The 13,944-nt window shown below is 48.6% G+C and overlaps 1 protein-coding gene across 1 annotated transcript; it reads left to right on the top strand.

Moving 5' to 3' along the window:
- Positions 1–6,508: 6,508 nt before the first annotated feature.
- PLK1 (polo like kinase 1) lies at positions 6,509–13,189 on the top strand. The gene is made up of 10 exons (XM_069734521.1): positions 6,509–6,996; positions 9,128–9,296; positions 9,556–9,700; positions 9,958–10,051; positions 10,989–11,208; positions 11,280–11,441; positions 11,527–11,604; positions 11,693–11,847; positions 12,104–12,286; positions 12,662–13,189. Exons 1-10 carry the CDS (start codon positions 6,628–6,630, stop codon positions 12,869–12,871), a joined length of 1,785 nt encoding a protein of 594 aa, XP_069590622.1. The 5' UTR covers positions 6,509–6,627; the 3' UTR covers positions 12,872–13,189.
- The last annotated feature ends 755 nt before the right edge of the window (positions 13,190–13,944 follow it).

Below are 13,944 nucleotides of genomic sequence, written 5' to 3'. Positions count from 1 at the left end.
CATCAGCCATTGTACAGGAGGAGGAGGTGAGCTGTGACATCACCTATTGTGAATGGTGGATCCTGTGTTATCTACTGTATATAGAGGTGTTATCAGTCATTGTACAGGAGGAGGAGGAGGTGAGCTGTGACATCACCTATTGTGAATGGTGGATCCTGTGTTATCTTCTGTATATAGAGGTGTCATCAGCCATTGTACAGGAAGAGGAGGTGAGCTGTGACATCACCTATTGTGAATGGTGGATCCTGTGTTATCTACTGTATATAGAGGTGTCATCAGCCATTGTACAGGAGGAGGAGGTGAGCTGTGACATCACCTATTGTGAATGGTGGATCCTGTGTTATCTACTGTATATAGAGGTGTTATCAGTCATTGTACAGGAGGAGGAGGTGAGCTGTGACATCACCTATTGTGAATGGTGGATCCTGTGTTATCTACTGTATATAGAGGTGTTATCAGTCATTGTACAGGAGGAGGTGAGCTGTGACATCACCTATTGTGAATGGTGGATCCTGTGTTATCTACTGTATATAGAGGTGTCATCAGCCATTGTACAGGAGGAGGAGGTGAGCTGTGACATCACCTATTGTGAATGGTGAATCCTGTGTTATCTACTGTATATAGAGGTGTTATCAGTCATTGTACAGGAGGAGGAGGAGGTGAGCTGTGACTTCACCTATTGTGAAGGGTGGATCCTGTGTTACCTACTGTATATAGAGGTGTTATCAATCATTGTACAGGTGGAGGAGGTGAGCTGTGACATCACCTATAGTGATTAGTGGTTCTTGTGTTTTCTGCTGCTGTATATAGAGATGTTATCAGTCATTGTACAGGAGGAGGAGGTGAGCTGTGACATCACCTATTGTGAATGGTGGATCCTGTATTATCTACTGTATATAGAGGTGTTATCAGTCATTGTACAGGAGGAGGAGGTGAGCTGTGACATCACCTATTGTGAATGGTGGATCCTGTGTTATCTACTGTATATAGAGGTGTTATCAGTCATTGTACCGGAGGAGGTGAGCTGTGACATCACCTATAGTGATTAGTGGTTCTTGTGTTTTCTGCTGCTGTATATAGAGATGTTATCAGTCATTGTACAGGAGGAGGTGAGTTGTGACATCACCTATTGTGAATGGTGGATCCTGTGTTATCTACTGTATATAGAGGTGTTATCAGTCATTGTACAGGAGGAGGAGGTGAGCTGTGACATCACCTATTGTGAATGGTGGATCCTGTGTTATCTACTGTATATAGAGGTGTTATCAGTCATTGTACTGGAGGAGGTGAGCTGTGACATCACCTATTGTGAATGGTGGATCCAGTGTTATCTACTGTATATGGAGGTGTTATCAGTCATTGTACAGGAGGAGGAGGTGAGCTGTGACATCACCTATTGTGAATGGTGGATCCAGTGTTATCTACTGTATATGGAGGTGTTATCAGTCATTGTACAGGAGGAGGTGAGCTGTGACATCACATATTGTGAATGGTGGATCCTGTGTTATCTACTGTATATAGAGGTGTTATCAGTCATTGTACAGGAGGAGGTGAGCTGTGACATCACATATTGTGAATGGTGGATCCTGTGTTATCTACTGTATATGGAGGTGTTATCAGTCATTGTACAGGAGGAGGAGGTGAGCTGTGACATCACATATTGTGAATGGTGGATCCTGTGTTATCTACTGTATATAGAGGTGTTATCAGTCATTGTACAGGAGGAGGAGGAGGTAAGCTGTGACATAGTAACATAGTAACATAGTAACATAGTTAGTAAGGCCGAAAAAAGACATTTGTCCATCCAGTTCTGCCTATATTCCATCATAATAAATACCCAGATCTACGTCCTTCTACAGAACCTAATAATTGTATGATACAATATTGTTCTGCTCCAGGAAGACATCCAGGCCTCTCTTGAACCCCTCGACTGAGTTCGCCATCACCACCTCCTCAGGCAAGCAATTCCAGATTCTCACTGCCCTAACAGTAAAGAATCCTCTTCTATGTTGGTGGAAAAACCTTCTCTCCTCCAGACGCAAAGAATGCCCCCTTGTGCCCGTCACCTTCCTTGGTATAAACAGATCCTCAGCGAGATATTTGTATTGTCCCCTTATATACTTATACATGGTTATTAGATCGCCCCTCAGTCGTCTTTTTTCTAGACTAAATAATCCTAATTTCGCTAATCTATCTGGGTATTGTAGTTCTCCCATCCCCTTTATTAATTTTGTTGCCCTCCTTTGTACTCTCTCTAGTTCCATTATATCCTTCCTGAGCACCGGTGCCCAAAACTGGACACAGTACTCCATGTGCGGTCTAACTAGGGATTTGTACAGAGGCAGTATAATGCTCTCATCATGTGTATCCAGACCTCTTTTAATGCACCCCATGATCCTGTTTGCCTTGGCAGCTGCTGCCTGGCACTGGCTGCTCCAGGTAAGTTTATCATTAACTAGGATCCCCAAGTCCTTCTCCCTGTCAGATTTACCCAGTGGTTTCCCGTTCAGTGTGTAATGGTGATATTGATTCCCTCTTCCCATGTGTATAACCTTACATTTATCATTGTTAAACCTCATCTGCCACCTTTCAGCCCAAGTTTCCAACTTATCCAGATCCATCTGTAGCAGAATACTATCTTCTCTTGTATTAACTGCTTTACATAGTTTTGTATCATCTGCAAATATCGATATTTTACTGTGTAAACCTTCTACCAGATCATTAATGAATATGTTGAAGAGAACAGGTCCCAATACGGACCCCTGCGGTACCCCACTGGTCACAGCGACCCAGTTAGAGACTATACCATTTATAACCACCCTCTGCTTTCTATCACTAAGCCAGTTACTAACCCATTTACACACATTTTCCCCCAGACCAAGCATTCTCATTTTGTGTACCAACCTCTTGTGCGGCACGGTATCAAACGCTTTGGAAAAATCGAGATATACCACGTCCAATGACTCACCGTGTATGACATCATCTATTGTGAATGGTGGATCCTGTGTTATCTACTGTATATAGAGGTGTTATCAGTCATTGCACAGAAGGAGGAGGAGGTGAGCTGTGACATCACCTATTGTGAATGGTGGATCCTGTGTTATCTACTGTATATAGAGGTGTCATCAGCCATTGTACAGGAGGAGGAGGTGAGCTGTGACATCACCTATTGTGAATGGTGGATCCTGTGTTATCTACTGTATATAGAGGTGTTATCAGTCATTGTACCGGAGGAGGTGAGCTGTGACATCACCTATTGTGAATGGTGGATCCAGTGTTATCTACTGTATATAGAGGTGTTATCAGTCATTGTACAGGAGGAGGAGGTGAGCTGTGACATCACCTATTGTGAATGGTGGATCCAGTGTTATCTACTGTATATGGAGGTGTTATCAGTCATTGTACAGGAGGAGGTGAGCTGTAACATCACATATTGTGAATGGTGGATCCTGTGTTATCTACTGTATATAGAGGTGTTATCAGTCATTGTACAGGAGGAGGTGAGCTGTGACATCACATATTGTGAATGGTGGATCCTGTGTTATCTACTGTATATGGAGGTGTTATCAGTCATTGTACAGGAGGAGGAGGTGAGCTGTGACATCACATATTGTGAATGGTGGATCCTGTGTTATCTACTGTATATAGAGGTGTTATCAGTCAGTGTACAGCAGGAGGTGAGCTGTGACATCACATATTGTGAATGGTGGATCCTGTGTTATCTACTGTATATAGTGGTGTTATCAGTCAGTGTACAGGAGGAGGTGAGCTGTGACATCACATATTGTGAATGGTGGATCCTGTGTTATCTACTGTATGTAGAGGTGTTATCAGTCATTGTACAGAGGGAGGAGGTGAGCTGTGACATCACATATTGTGAATGGTGGATCCTGTGTTATCTACTGTATATAGAGGTGTTATCAGTCAGTGTACAGCAGGAGGTGAGCTGTGTCATCACATATTGTGAATGGTGGATCCTGTGTTATCTACTGTATGTAGAGGTGTTATCAGTCATTGTACAGGAGGAGGATGTGAGCTGTGACATCACATATTGTGAATGGTGGATCCTGTGTTATCTGCTGTATATGGAGGTGTTATCAGTCATTGTACAAGAGGAGGAGGTGAGCTGTGACATCACATATTGTGTTATCTGCTGTATATGGAGGTGTTTGTTATGACCTGGTGGTCAGGACAATAATGGACCTGGTGGTTAAGAGCACACGGAATGACCTGATAGTTACTGATAATAAAGGACGAGCTCTGGGACGTGGGAACTCTGCTGACCGCAATCCCTAATCCTATCAACCACACTAGAAATAGCCGTGGATTGCTCCTAACGCTCCCTATGCAACTCGGCACAGCCTAAGGAACTAGCTAGCCCTGAAGATAGAAAAATAAAGCCTACCTTGCCTCAGAGAAATTCCCCAAAGGAAAAGGCAGCCCCCCACATATAATGACTGTGAGTAAGATGAAAATACAAACACAGAGATGAAATAGATTTAGCAAAGTGAGGCCCGACTTACTGAACAGACCGAGGATAGGAAAGATAGCTTTGCGGTCAGCACAAAAACCTGCAAAAGACCACGCAGAGGGCGCAAAAAGACCCTCCGCACCGACTCACGGTGCAGAGGCGCTCCCTCTGCGTCCCAGAGCTTCCAGCAAGCAAGACAACAAACAAAATAGCAAGCTGGTCAGAGAAATAGCAAACCAAAGAAATACAAGCAGGCAACTTAGCTTCTGCTGGGAAGACAGGTCACAAGAACGATCCAGGAGTGAACAAGACCAATACTGGAACATTGACAGGTGGCATGGAGCAAAGATCTAAGTGGAGTTAAATAGAGCAGCCAGCTAACGAATTAACCTCGTCACCTGTGGAAGGAAACTCAGAAACAACCACAGCCACCAGAGGAAGTCCATGGACAGAACCAGCCGAAGTACCATTCATGACCACAGGAGGGAGCTTGACAACAGAATTCACAACAGGTGTTATCAGTCATTGTACAGGAGGAGGAGGAGAGCTGTGACATCACATATTGTGAATGGTGGATCCTGTGTTATCTACTGTATATAGAGGTGTTATTAGTCATTGTGCAGGAGGAGGAGGTGAGCTGTGACATCACATATTGTGAATGGTGGATCCTGTGTTATCTGCTGTATATGGAGGTGTTATCAGTCATTGTACAGGAGGAGGAGGTGAGCTGTGACATCACATATTGTGAATGGTGGATCCTGTGTTATCTACTGTATATAGAGGTGTTATCAGTCATTGTGCAGGAGGAGGTGAGCTGTGACATCTATCAGGAATGGTGGATCGTACTTCTTTACCTAGCAGAGATGCTGCTATTCCCACAGGACGTGGCCTCTCTTCCAGTCTGCTCCTTGGTGAACTATATGGGATAGCATCTGGATTCCTCACTGGCCATGGAGAACAACTTCTCATCCTCACAGATCTGGCACCTCTCCGTCTCAGCATCTGCAGCACAGTTTTCATTTTGTGTTTTCCTTCTTCCAAGGGTCATAATTCTTTTCGTTTTCCGCTGACTGTATGAGCAGAGGCATAGCTAGAGTCCGATGGGCCCTGGTTAAAAATTTGGACCTGGGCCCCCTTTGTGCCTGTTGGTCAGATTTATGGGTCTTTGTGGCTGATTTCTTTAGACTTTCCCATGATGCTACACAAAGAATTTATCAACCAAAAGCAGATATGTCAAGATCCTAATCTAACAAAAAAAAAACAAAAAAGAACAACAACAGGATCCCTAAAAAAATAACTTTTAATATTTAAAGTTTAAAAATAGTATTCCAAAATTGGAGACATGTACCAAAAAGACCTAAATATATCATAGGGAAAAAGAAGGATATATACCAATGATGTATCCTATTAGGCCCTATAAATATGCTAAAATGGCCCCTACCTGACAGTGGAGGTTGGCACCCTAAGTTTCAGCGGTTGGCGCCCTCCTATCCCTACAAATCCCTATGAGCAAAAAATGTGTCCCAATACACCCAATACCCTAGTGAAAAAACCACTTCCACTTCGCCCCACAAAGCCTGATTGTGGGCTGATGAGGGCATTGTCATGGCAGGGGGGCTACTGAAGACCCCTGTGTCTGCCATGTGTTCTCTCCATAGGATATCAGTCATTTTACTATTGCAGTATAATGCAGGAGCGATCGCAGGGGGAGAAGGAAAATGTAAAAAAATAAAATGAATGAATGAAAAATGTGTTTTTTTTCCCCTCTCTGGAGCATAAATATGTATTTATTGATCATTCCCGTGCGCCCCTCACGCTGCCGCAGACCCCGAGCCCCGCCGCCTCCTCCCCGCCCGATCACTATGGCTCTGGGCGCTCTGCGGCACGATTTTGTCCGTTGATCGGCATGACAGTTATTAATAAAGCTTGTTGAAGCTCCCCCGTCCTTTTAAATCTCCAGCCTCCCATGATGCTCCGCGGCTGGCGGCTCTGGAATTTAAATCCTAGCAGCCAATGAGGAGAGCGCATTCCGCTTCAAAACCAACGGCGGCTGCAGGGCCGGGAGCAGAGGGCTTAAAGGGCCGGGAGGAGACGCACGTACAGCCGGCAGCAGCGCCGCGGGATCCCGGAGGCTCCGTTCGGTACTCACCATAGTCATGGCTCAGGTAGACGGCAAGGCGGCGGCGGCACAGCAGGCGGCAGCGAAGCCCCCGGGGGCGTCCTCGGTGAAGGAGATCCCCGAGATCCTGGTGGATCCCCGCACCCGGCGCCGCTACCTCCGCGGCCGCTTCCTCGGGAAGGGAGGCTTCGCCAAGTGCTATGAGATCACGGACCTGGGGAACCGGGAGGTTTACGCCGGGAAGATCGTGCCCAAGACCATGCTGCTGAAGCCGCACCAGCGGGACAAGATGACCATGGAGATCGCCATCCAGCGCAGCCTGGCGCACCGGCATGTGGTCGGCTTCCACGGCTTCTTCGAGGACAACGACTTCGTCTACGTGGTGCTGGAGCTCTGCAGGCGGAGGGTAGGAGCGGGGCTGGGGGACTACAGATCCCAGCGTGCCCAACTGACACTGGCGGCTCTAGGAGGGGCCTAGTAGGATGGGGGACTACAGATCCCAGCGTGCCCAACTGACACTGGCGGCTCTAGGAGGGGCCTAGTAGGACGGGGGACTACAGATCCCAGCGTGCCCAACTGACACTGGCGGCTCTAGGAGGGGCCTAGTAGGATGGGGACTACAGATCCCAGCGTGCCCAACTGACACTGGCGGCTCTAGGAGGGGCCTAGTAGGATGGGGGACTACAGATCCCAGCGTGCCCAACTGACACTGGCAGCTCTAGGAGGGGCCTAGTAGGACGGGGGACTACAGATCCCAGCATGCCCAACTGACACTGGCGGCTCTAGGAGGGGCCTAGTAGGATGGGGACTACAGATCCCAGCATGCCCAACTGACACTGGCGGCTCTAGGAGGGGCCTAGTAGGATGGGGGACTACAGATCCCAGCATGCCCAACTGACACTGGCGGCTCTAGGAGGGGCCTAGTAGGATGGGGACTACAGATCCCAGCGTGCCCAACTGACACTGGCGGCTCTAGGAGGGGCCTAGTAGGATGGGGACTACAGATCCCAGCATGATCACAACTGACACTGGCGGCTCTAGGAGGGGCCTAGTAGGATGGGGACTACAGATCCCAGCGTGCCCAACTGACACTGGCGGCTCTAGGAGGGGCCTAGTAGGATGGGGGACTACAGATCCCAGCGTGCCCAACTGACACTGGTGGCTCTAGGAGGGGCCTAGTAGGATGGGGGACTACAGATCCCAGCATGATCACAACTGACACTGGCGTCTCTAGGAGGGGCCTAGTAAGATGGGGGACTACAGATCCCAGCATGCCCAACTGACACTGGTGGCTCTAGGAGGGGCCTAGTAGGATGGGGGACTACAGATCCCAGCATGCCCAACTGACACTGGCGGCTCTAGGAGGGGCCTAGTAGGATGGGGACTACAGATCCCAGCATGATCACAACTGACACTGGCGGCTCTAGGAGGGGCCTAGTAGGATGGGGACTACAGATCCCAGCATGATCACAACTGACACTGGCAGCTCTAGGAGAGGCCTAGTAGGATGGGGACTACAGATCCCAGCATGCCCAACTGACACTGGTGGCTCTAGGAGGGGCCTAGTAGGATGGGGGACTACAGATCCCAGCATGCCCAACTGACACTGGCGGCTCTAGGAGGGGCCTAGTAGGATGGGGGACTACAGATCCCAGCATGTTCAACTGACACTGGTGGCTCTAGGAGGGGCCTAGTAGGATGGGGGACTACAGATCCCAGCATGCCCAACTGACACTGGCGGCTCTAGGAGGGGCCTAGTAGGATGGGGACTACAGATCCCAGCATGATCACAACTGACACTGGCAGCTCTAGGAGGGGCCTAGTAGGATGGGGGACTACAGATCCCAGCATGATCACAACTGACACTGGCAGCTCTAGGAGAGGCCTAGTAGGATGGGGACTACAGATCCCAGCATGCCCAACTGACACTGGTGGCTCTAGGAGGGGCCTAGTAGGATGGGGGACTACAGATCCCAGCATGTCCCCCACTATCCCACAGGAGGATGGGGACTACAGGTCCCAGCAGGGCTAACTGATCCTTTCCCATCTGCACTTTCTCAGCTCCCTCTGTGATCACTGCTTGTTAATGTTGTTGGGTTGCCAGGGCTGAGTGACAGGTTGGTGCTAAGAAGCGATGCAGCAGCTTCAGGCCCTGTGCAGGGAGAGGTCACGTGCTATATGGGGGGGGGGGGTGTTCTGGAACTTAGAATCTCCGGATCCAGTTCTTGGCCTCAGGCTCCATGGGCCACATACCAAGGAGCTGCTCTCTGCTGCCACCTGGTGGCCGCTGTCTTGTACTGCAGCCCTGGACCGTTTGTGCTTTTCTTTTCCTCCTGGCAGCAGGGACACTTCTGCTGTGGAGTCTAGAAGATTTTTTTTCCAAGACAGATTATAAAATCTATCTTTTTTTTTTTTTTTTAATTCTCCTATTCAGTAACTAAAGTTGAAGTGCAGGTGATCAGTGCATGCTGGGAGTTGTAGTTCTCATTTCCACAGACCTTGAGATTTGACTCCTGTATATATTGTTTTCTTTTCAGTCCTTACTGGAATTGCACAAGAGGAGGAAAGCGGTGACGGAGCCGGAGGCGCGCTACTACCTGCGGCAGACGATCCAGGGCTGTCAGTATCTGCACGGCAGTAAGGTTATCCACAGAGACCTGAAGCTCGGGAATCTCTTTCTGAACGACGATATGGAGGTCAAAATAGGTAACGTGATGCTGCATCCTTGTCTGCCAGGAGGAGTTATCCAGGGATGTGATCTCCAGCCTCTGGCTCTGCGGCAGTTTCACAACTACAAATCCCAGCCAGTCTGGAGGCCAAGGCATGCTGGGACTTGTGTCCCTTCAGCTATCAGAGACCCCTGCTGTGTAGAGGGGATAACTCATTTAGAAATATCGCTAACCCCACTGTACATGTAGCGGGCTTGCTGGGATCGTTAGTGATTGACACCAGTTTACCTTTTCAGGTGACTTCGGATTGGCGACCAAAGTGGAATTTGATGGCGAGCGAAAGAAAACCCTTTGCGGGACCCCCAATTACATTGCACCAGAGGTTTTGGGCAAGAAAGGGCACAGTTTTGAAGTGGACATCTGGTCCTTAGGATGCATCATGTAAGTTCCAGCAATTCCTTGAGTCATTAGGAGTAAACTGGGAGTTATACCCCAAGGGGTCTGTCTGCATTTGGCTACTAAACAATGCGGCACTGGAGCCGTGGGTGGCAAGTACCCTGGCACCAAACTGCCTGATGTTTTACATATAGGTGGTGTCGCCACCTTGTGGCCAGTGGTAGCGTTACACTTGGATCTGCAGGTTGGTAAAGGCTGGCACGCTGTATATACAGCTGTGATTAAATCTCTATCTCCCACAGGTACACGCTGCTGGTTGGTAAACCTCCCTTTGAAACGTCGTGCCTAAAGGAAACTTACTTGAGGATTAAAAAGAATGAATATTCTATTCCAAAGGTAAGAATGGCAGCCGGGGTGTTTGCGCTGTACGTTGGCTGTCAGCATTGTGCTGCGGTCTGGTATGTTGGCAGCGCCAGGTTCCTGTCGAGCAAGGATTGAGAGCTCTGGGCAGAGGGTCCTCCAGCAATAATGGGATACATCATCCTGCTATTGAGATCTGTGTGAATATCGCCATGTATTACAAGTGTTCGGTTCTACAGCCTCCCTATAGGGGACGATAAAGGGCTAGTCACAGCTCGGACATTTATGGTGTCATCCTTATCGCAGAAGAGGTTTGGTCTCGGGTTTCTGGCTCTTCATTGACCTCTATGGGACTTGTGTAAGGAGAAAAAGGGCTTTAGGCATTTTATCAGTCACTAGGGAGTGTTGGGCATACAAGGCTACTCTTGATGGTGCCCTGTGCTAAATGCATATGAGGCTGACATCTGGCCCCCGTATTGATCAGACCTTTACTGAATATTCCATAAATATCTGAGATGGGAGTACCCTTTTAAGCATTTTTCTGTTGACATCCCTAACAGATGGATTTACAGTGTTCTGAACAGATGAGTAGGTATATTTAATGGCAGGGCCCTTGTCCAGTGGGTCACACTAGTAGTCTGAGATCACTGGACTGGGGCCCTGAAAAACGTCCTCCCCTTGCTTAAATGCGGTTGCCTCTTTGGGCTAGCGGGTTGCCTCTTTGGGCTAGCGGGTTGCCTCTTTGGGCTAGCGGGTTGCCTCTTTGGGCTAGCGGGTTGCCTCTTTGGGCTAGCGGGTCGCCACTTTGGACCTACTAATCCGAAGTCTCCAGAGAACTTGGCAGCGCTGACTTGGTGGCTGGACCAGGATCCTGCAAATCAATCTGCTTCTCTAGTTCAGACCGGAGACTGGTTCTTCAGAAAGACCTGCCTTTGTGTGGGTAGAACTGACACCTTTGTATTTCCTCCCCCAGCACATTAACCCAGTCGCTGCTGCCCTCATCCAGAAAATGCTCCGCTCGGACCCAAACACCAGACCCACAATAGACGAGTTGCTGACCGATGAGTTCTTCACCAGCGGTCACATTCCCAACCGCCTGCCCACCACCTGTTTGACTGTAGCCCCTCGGTTCTCCATAGCACCTAGTACCATCGACCCAAGCTTCAGGAAACCACTTACTGCTATAAATAAGGGTGAGTCCCCATCACAGCAGATCAATAACGTACATGCGTTCCATTGATTAACGCTCGGTGTCTGGTTCTAGGCCAGGACTCTCCCATGGTAGAGAAACCTGCACCTACCAAGGATGAGGAGATGGTGCCTTCGGAGTTTGCGGAGCCCGCTGACTGCTACCTGTCTGATATGATGCAGCAGCTCATCAGCGTCAATGCTGCCAAACCATCAGAAAAGGCTCTGGTTCGTCAAGGTAAGATGCTCCACATGGACAACGAATGTATATATTTGGCATTCGGGAGGCAAATGGGGACCAAATGTGATCTTTCATATTGCAGAGGAAGCGGAGGATCCAGCTTGCAATCCCATCTTCTGGGTCAGTAAATGGGTGGATTACTCTGACAAGTATGGCTTGGGTATGTAACCCTCCGCAGCTCGCCCCACCATTGTGTCCAGTCACGCCGGATTATATAATGACCCCCATGTTCTTCCCTCCGCCTCCAGGTTACCAGCTCTGTGATAACAGTGTTGGGGTCCTCTTCAATGACTCCACCCGGCTGATAATGTACAATGATGCCGACAGCTTACAGTACATAGAAAGGAATAATTCCGAGTCTTACCTGAATGTGCGCTCCTACCCGTCCACCCTAACCAAGAAGGTAAGCCTATGTTATAGCAGTGATTTACAATGGTGGTCTTCTCCGTTGGGCCGACGCTGGAAGCTTTGGTTAGACGAGTCCAGTTGTCCCGACATCGGATAAGCCACTATTGTATCTCCAGCTTGGATAGCCCAATGTCGGCACTTGGAAGCTTCTCAGTAAAGCCTGGCCGGGCGATGACGCTTGCACCGATCGGGCTTCTAATAATGCAGGAAGGGTTTCCATTTTTGGCTCCTGAACCTGAAACTCGTTGCAGATCACACTACTGAAATACTTCCGAAACTACATGAGCGAGCATCTTCTTAAAGCTGGTGCCAGCATCACCCCCCGAGAGGGAGATGAGCTCGCTCGCCTTCCCTTCTTGAGAACGTGGTTCCGGACAAGAAGCGCCATTATCCTTCACCTGAGTAACGGGACAGTCCAGATCAACTTCTTCCAGGTAAAGCGGGGGAGGGTATGTAGTCAGATGAGCCAGAATAAGGGTCACCCAATGTTGTACCCTGGTGGGCATCTCTAGGATATGCAATAGTTCTGATCATTGGGTGTCTAAATCTATGCCCATGTTGAACGTGGGGTCCAAGATGGTCTTTGGTGACAAGACCATCCTCACGGGGGGGAACTGACTACTTCGAATTAACAAGCCCAGGACCTTGTTTTAAGCTTTTGCCCACCATGTTAATTCTTGAGCAGCATTGCACCCACTTGGCATACTGTCAGATATTGACTGCAAAAATTGGCGCCCCCTGCAATCTGGGAAATGGTGGCCCTAAAATCAGTGTGTTGAAAGCCATTGACTGTTTGCCTCCTCTTCCAGGACCACACGAAGCTCATCTTGTGCCCCCTCATGGCTGCTGTCTCCTACATTGATGAGAAGCGGGAGTCCCACACATACAAGCTGAGCCTGATAGAAGAATTCGGCTGCTGCAAAGAACTGGCGAGCCGGCTGCGTTATGCCCGCACCATGGTGGAGAAACTGCAGAACACGAAGTCCGGAGCCGCCGTACATGTCAAAGCCCCGGCATAGCTGGTCTACAGAAACATGGACGCCGTCTCCTCTGCTAGACCACAAGAGTCTCCTGTATTATAGTGGGAGGTAACAGACTTTGGGGGGGTTTTCTTTTAATCCAGACTGGAGAAGTGCCAAGTCCCTGATTATTAAACTCATCTAACTTGCCACCCGCCTCACCGCGCACTCCTTGCCAGTGCAGAGGGCGACTTGCATACCGGGTGGTATCCTGACTCTTCCTGTCCGTCACTTCTCAATGTTGTCAAGTTTTAATGTAAAATAACAAATTTATAACTTTTGTATATTAATATCAGATTAAAGGTCTTTGTATATGTACGCAGCTCCTCGCCTCGTATCTTGTAAGTCTTGACTTGTACTTGAAACTTTTCAGCTGCCACCTAGGACAAAGTGTGCACTATAGGGGCATGTTGGGCCTCATTCAAGTGGGTGTCAAGTGCCCACCACCCCCCTGCCATCAATTATGCAGCTACGTAGAATTCTGTGCTCATTTGGCTCTCCTAAAATGGCAGAGGGGTACAACCTCAATTTTTAGCCCATAACTTATGCCAGGGGCATCACTTACAAATGAGTCATTGATGGTCTCTGCACCCAGCCCCCCTACTGAGCTAAAATGTGAGAAGTCAAACGTTGTAAAACTTTCCAAAAGTTATGGTGGGGAAGGTCTATGCATGATGTATACCTCCTACCGGAGGGGTGCATCCACAGTGTACATGGTTGGTTCTTCAGTCAGATTGGCTGGGAACATGACGGTTCTCCAATGTCTGCCCATGGGTTCTGGGTTTTTTTTTTTTTTTCATCCTCCCCATCACTCAATCTACCATGCAGTATGGGACCGGTAGCCTTGCCTGCTGTGGATGTTGTGGCCTCATGGTGCTAGTCATAATGTTTATGGCATGGTGAGCTGTAGGCTTATTCTCTATACACCATCTTGTTTCGATATGGAAATCTCCTGACAAAGCCCAATGTGGCGAAACTCCATGTTTATCTTTAGAGCATCAATATGTCCCAAGATATTAAATGCTTAAAATAGATGAGAAGGAAAAGCCCTATTAATAATTCACTTTCTAATC

Source organism: Ranitomeya imitator, chromosome 7, assembly GCF_032444005.1.
Source record: "Ranitomeya imitator isolate aRanImi1 chromosome 7, aRanImi1.pri, whole genome shotgun sequence".
Taxonomy (NCBI): Eukaryota; Metazoa; Chordata; class Amphibia; order Anura; family Dendrobatidae; genus Ranitomeya; species Ranitomeya imitator.
The sequence above is the reverse complement of the archived record's forward strand: the minus strand, read 5'-3'. Positions and strand labels throughout refer to the sequence as shown.

What these genes read in the sequence shown, in the direction of transcription:
- PLK1 (XM_069734521.1), top strand. Translation starts at nt 6,628, where the DNA reads ATGGCTCAGGTAGACGGCAAGGCGGCGGCGGCACAGCAGGCGGCAGCG. An exon ending in CGATATGGAGGTCAAAATAG is followed by an intron (nt 9,297 to 9,555) that starts GTAACGTGATGC and finishes TTACCTTTTCAG; the next exon opens with GTGACTTCGGATTGGCGACC. An exon ending in TGGTCCTTAGGATGCATCAT is followed by an intron (nt 9,701 to 9,957) that starts GTAAGTTCCAGC and finishes TATCTCCCACAG; the next exon opens with GTACACGCTGCTGGTTGGTA.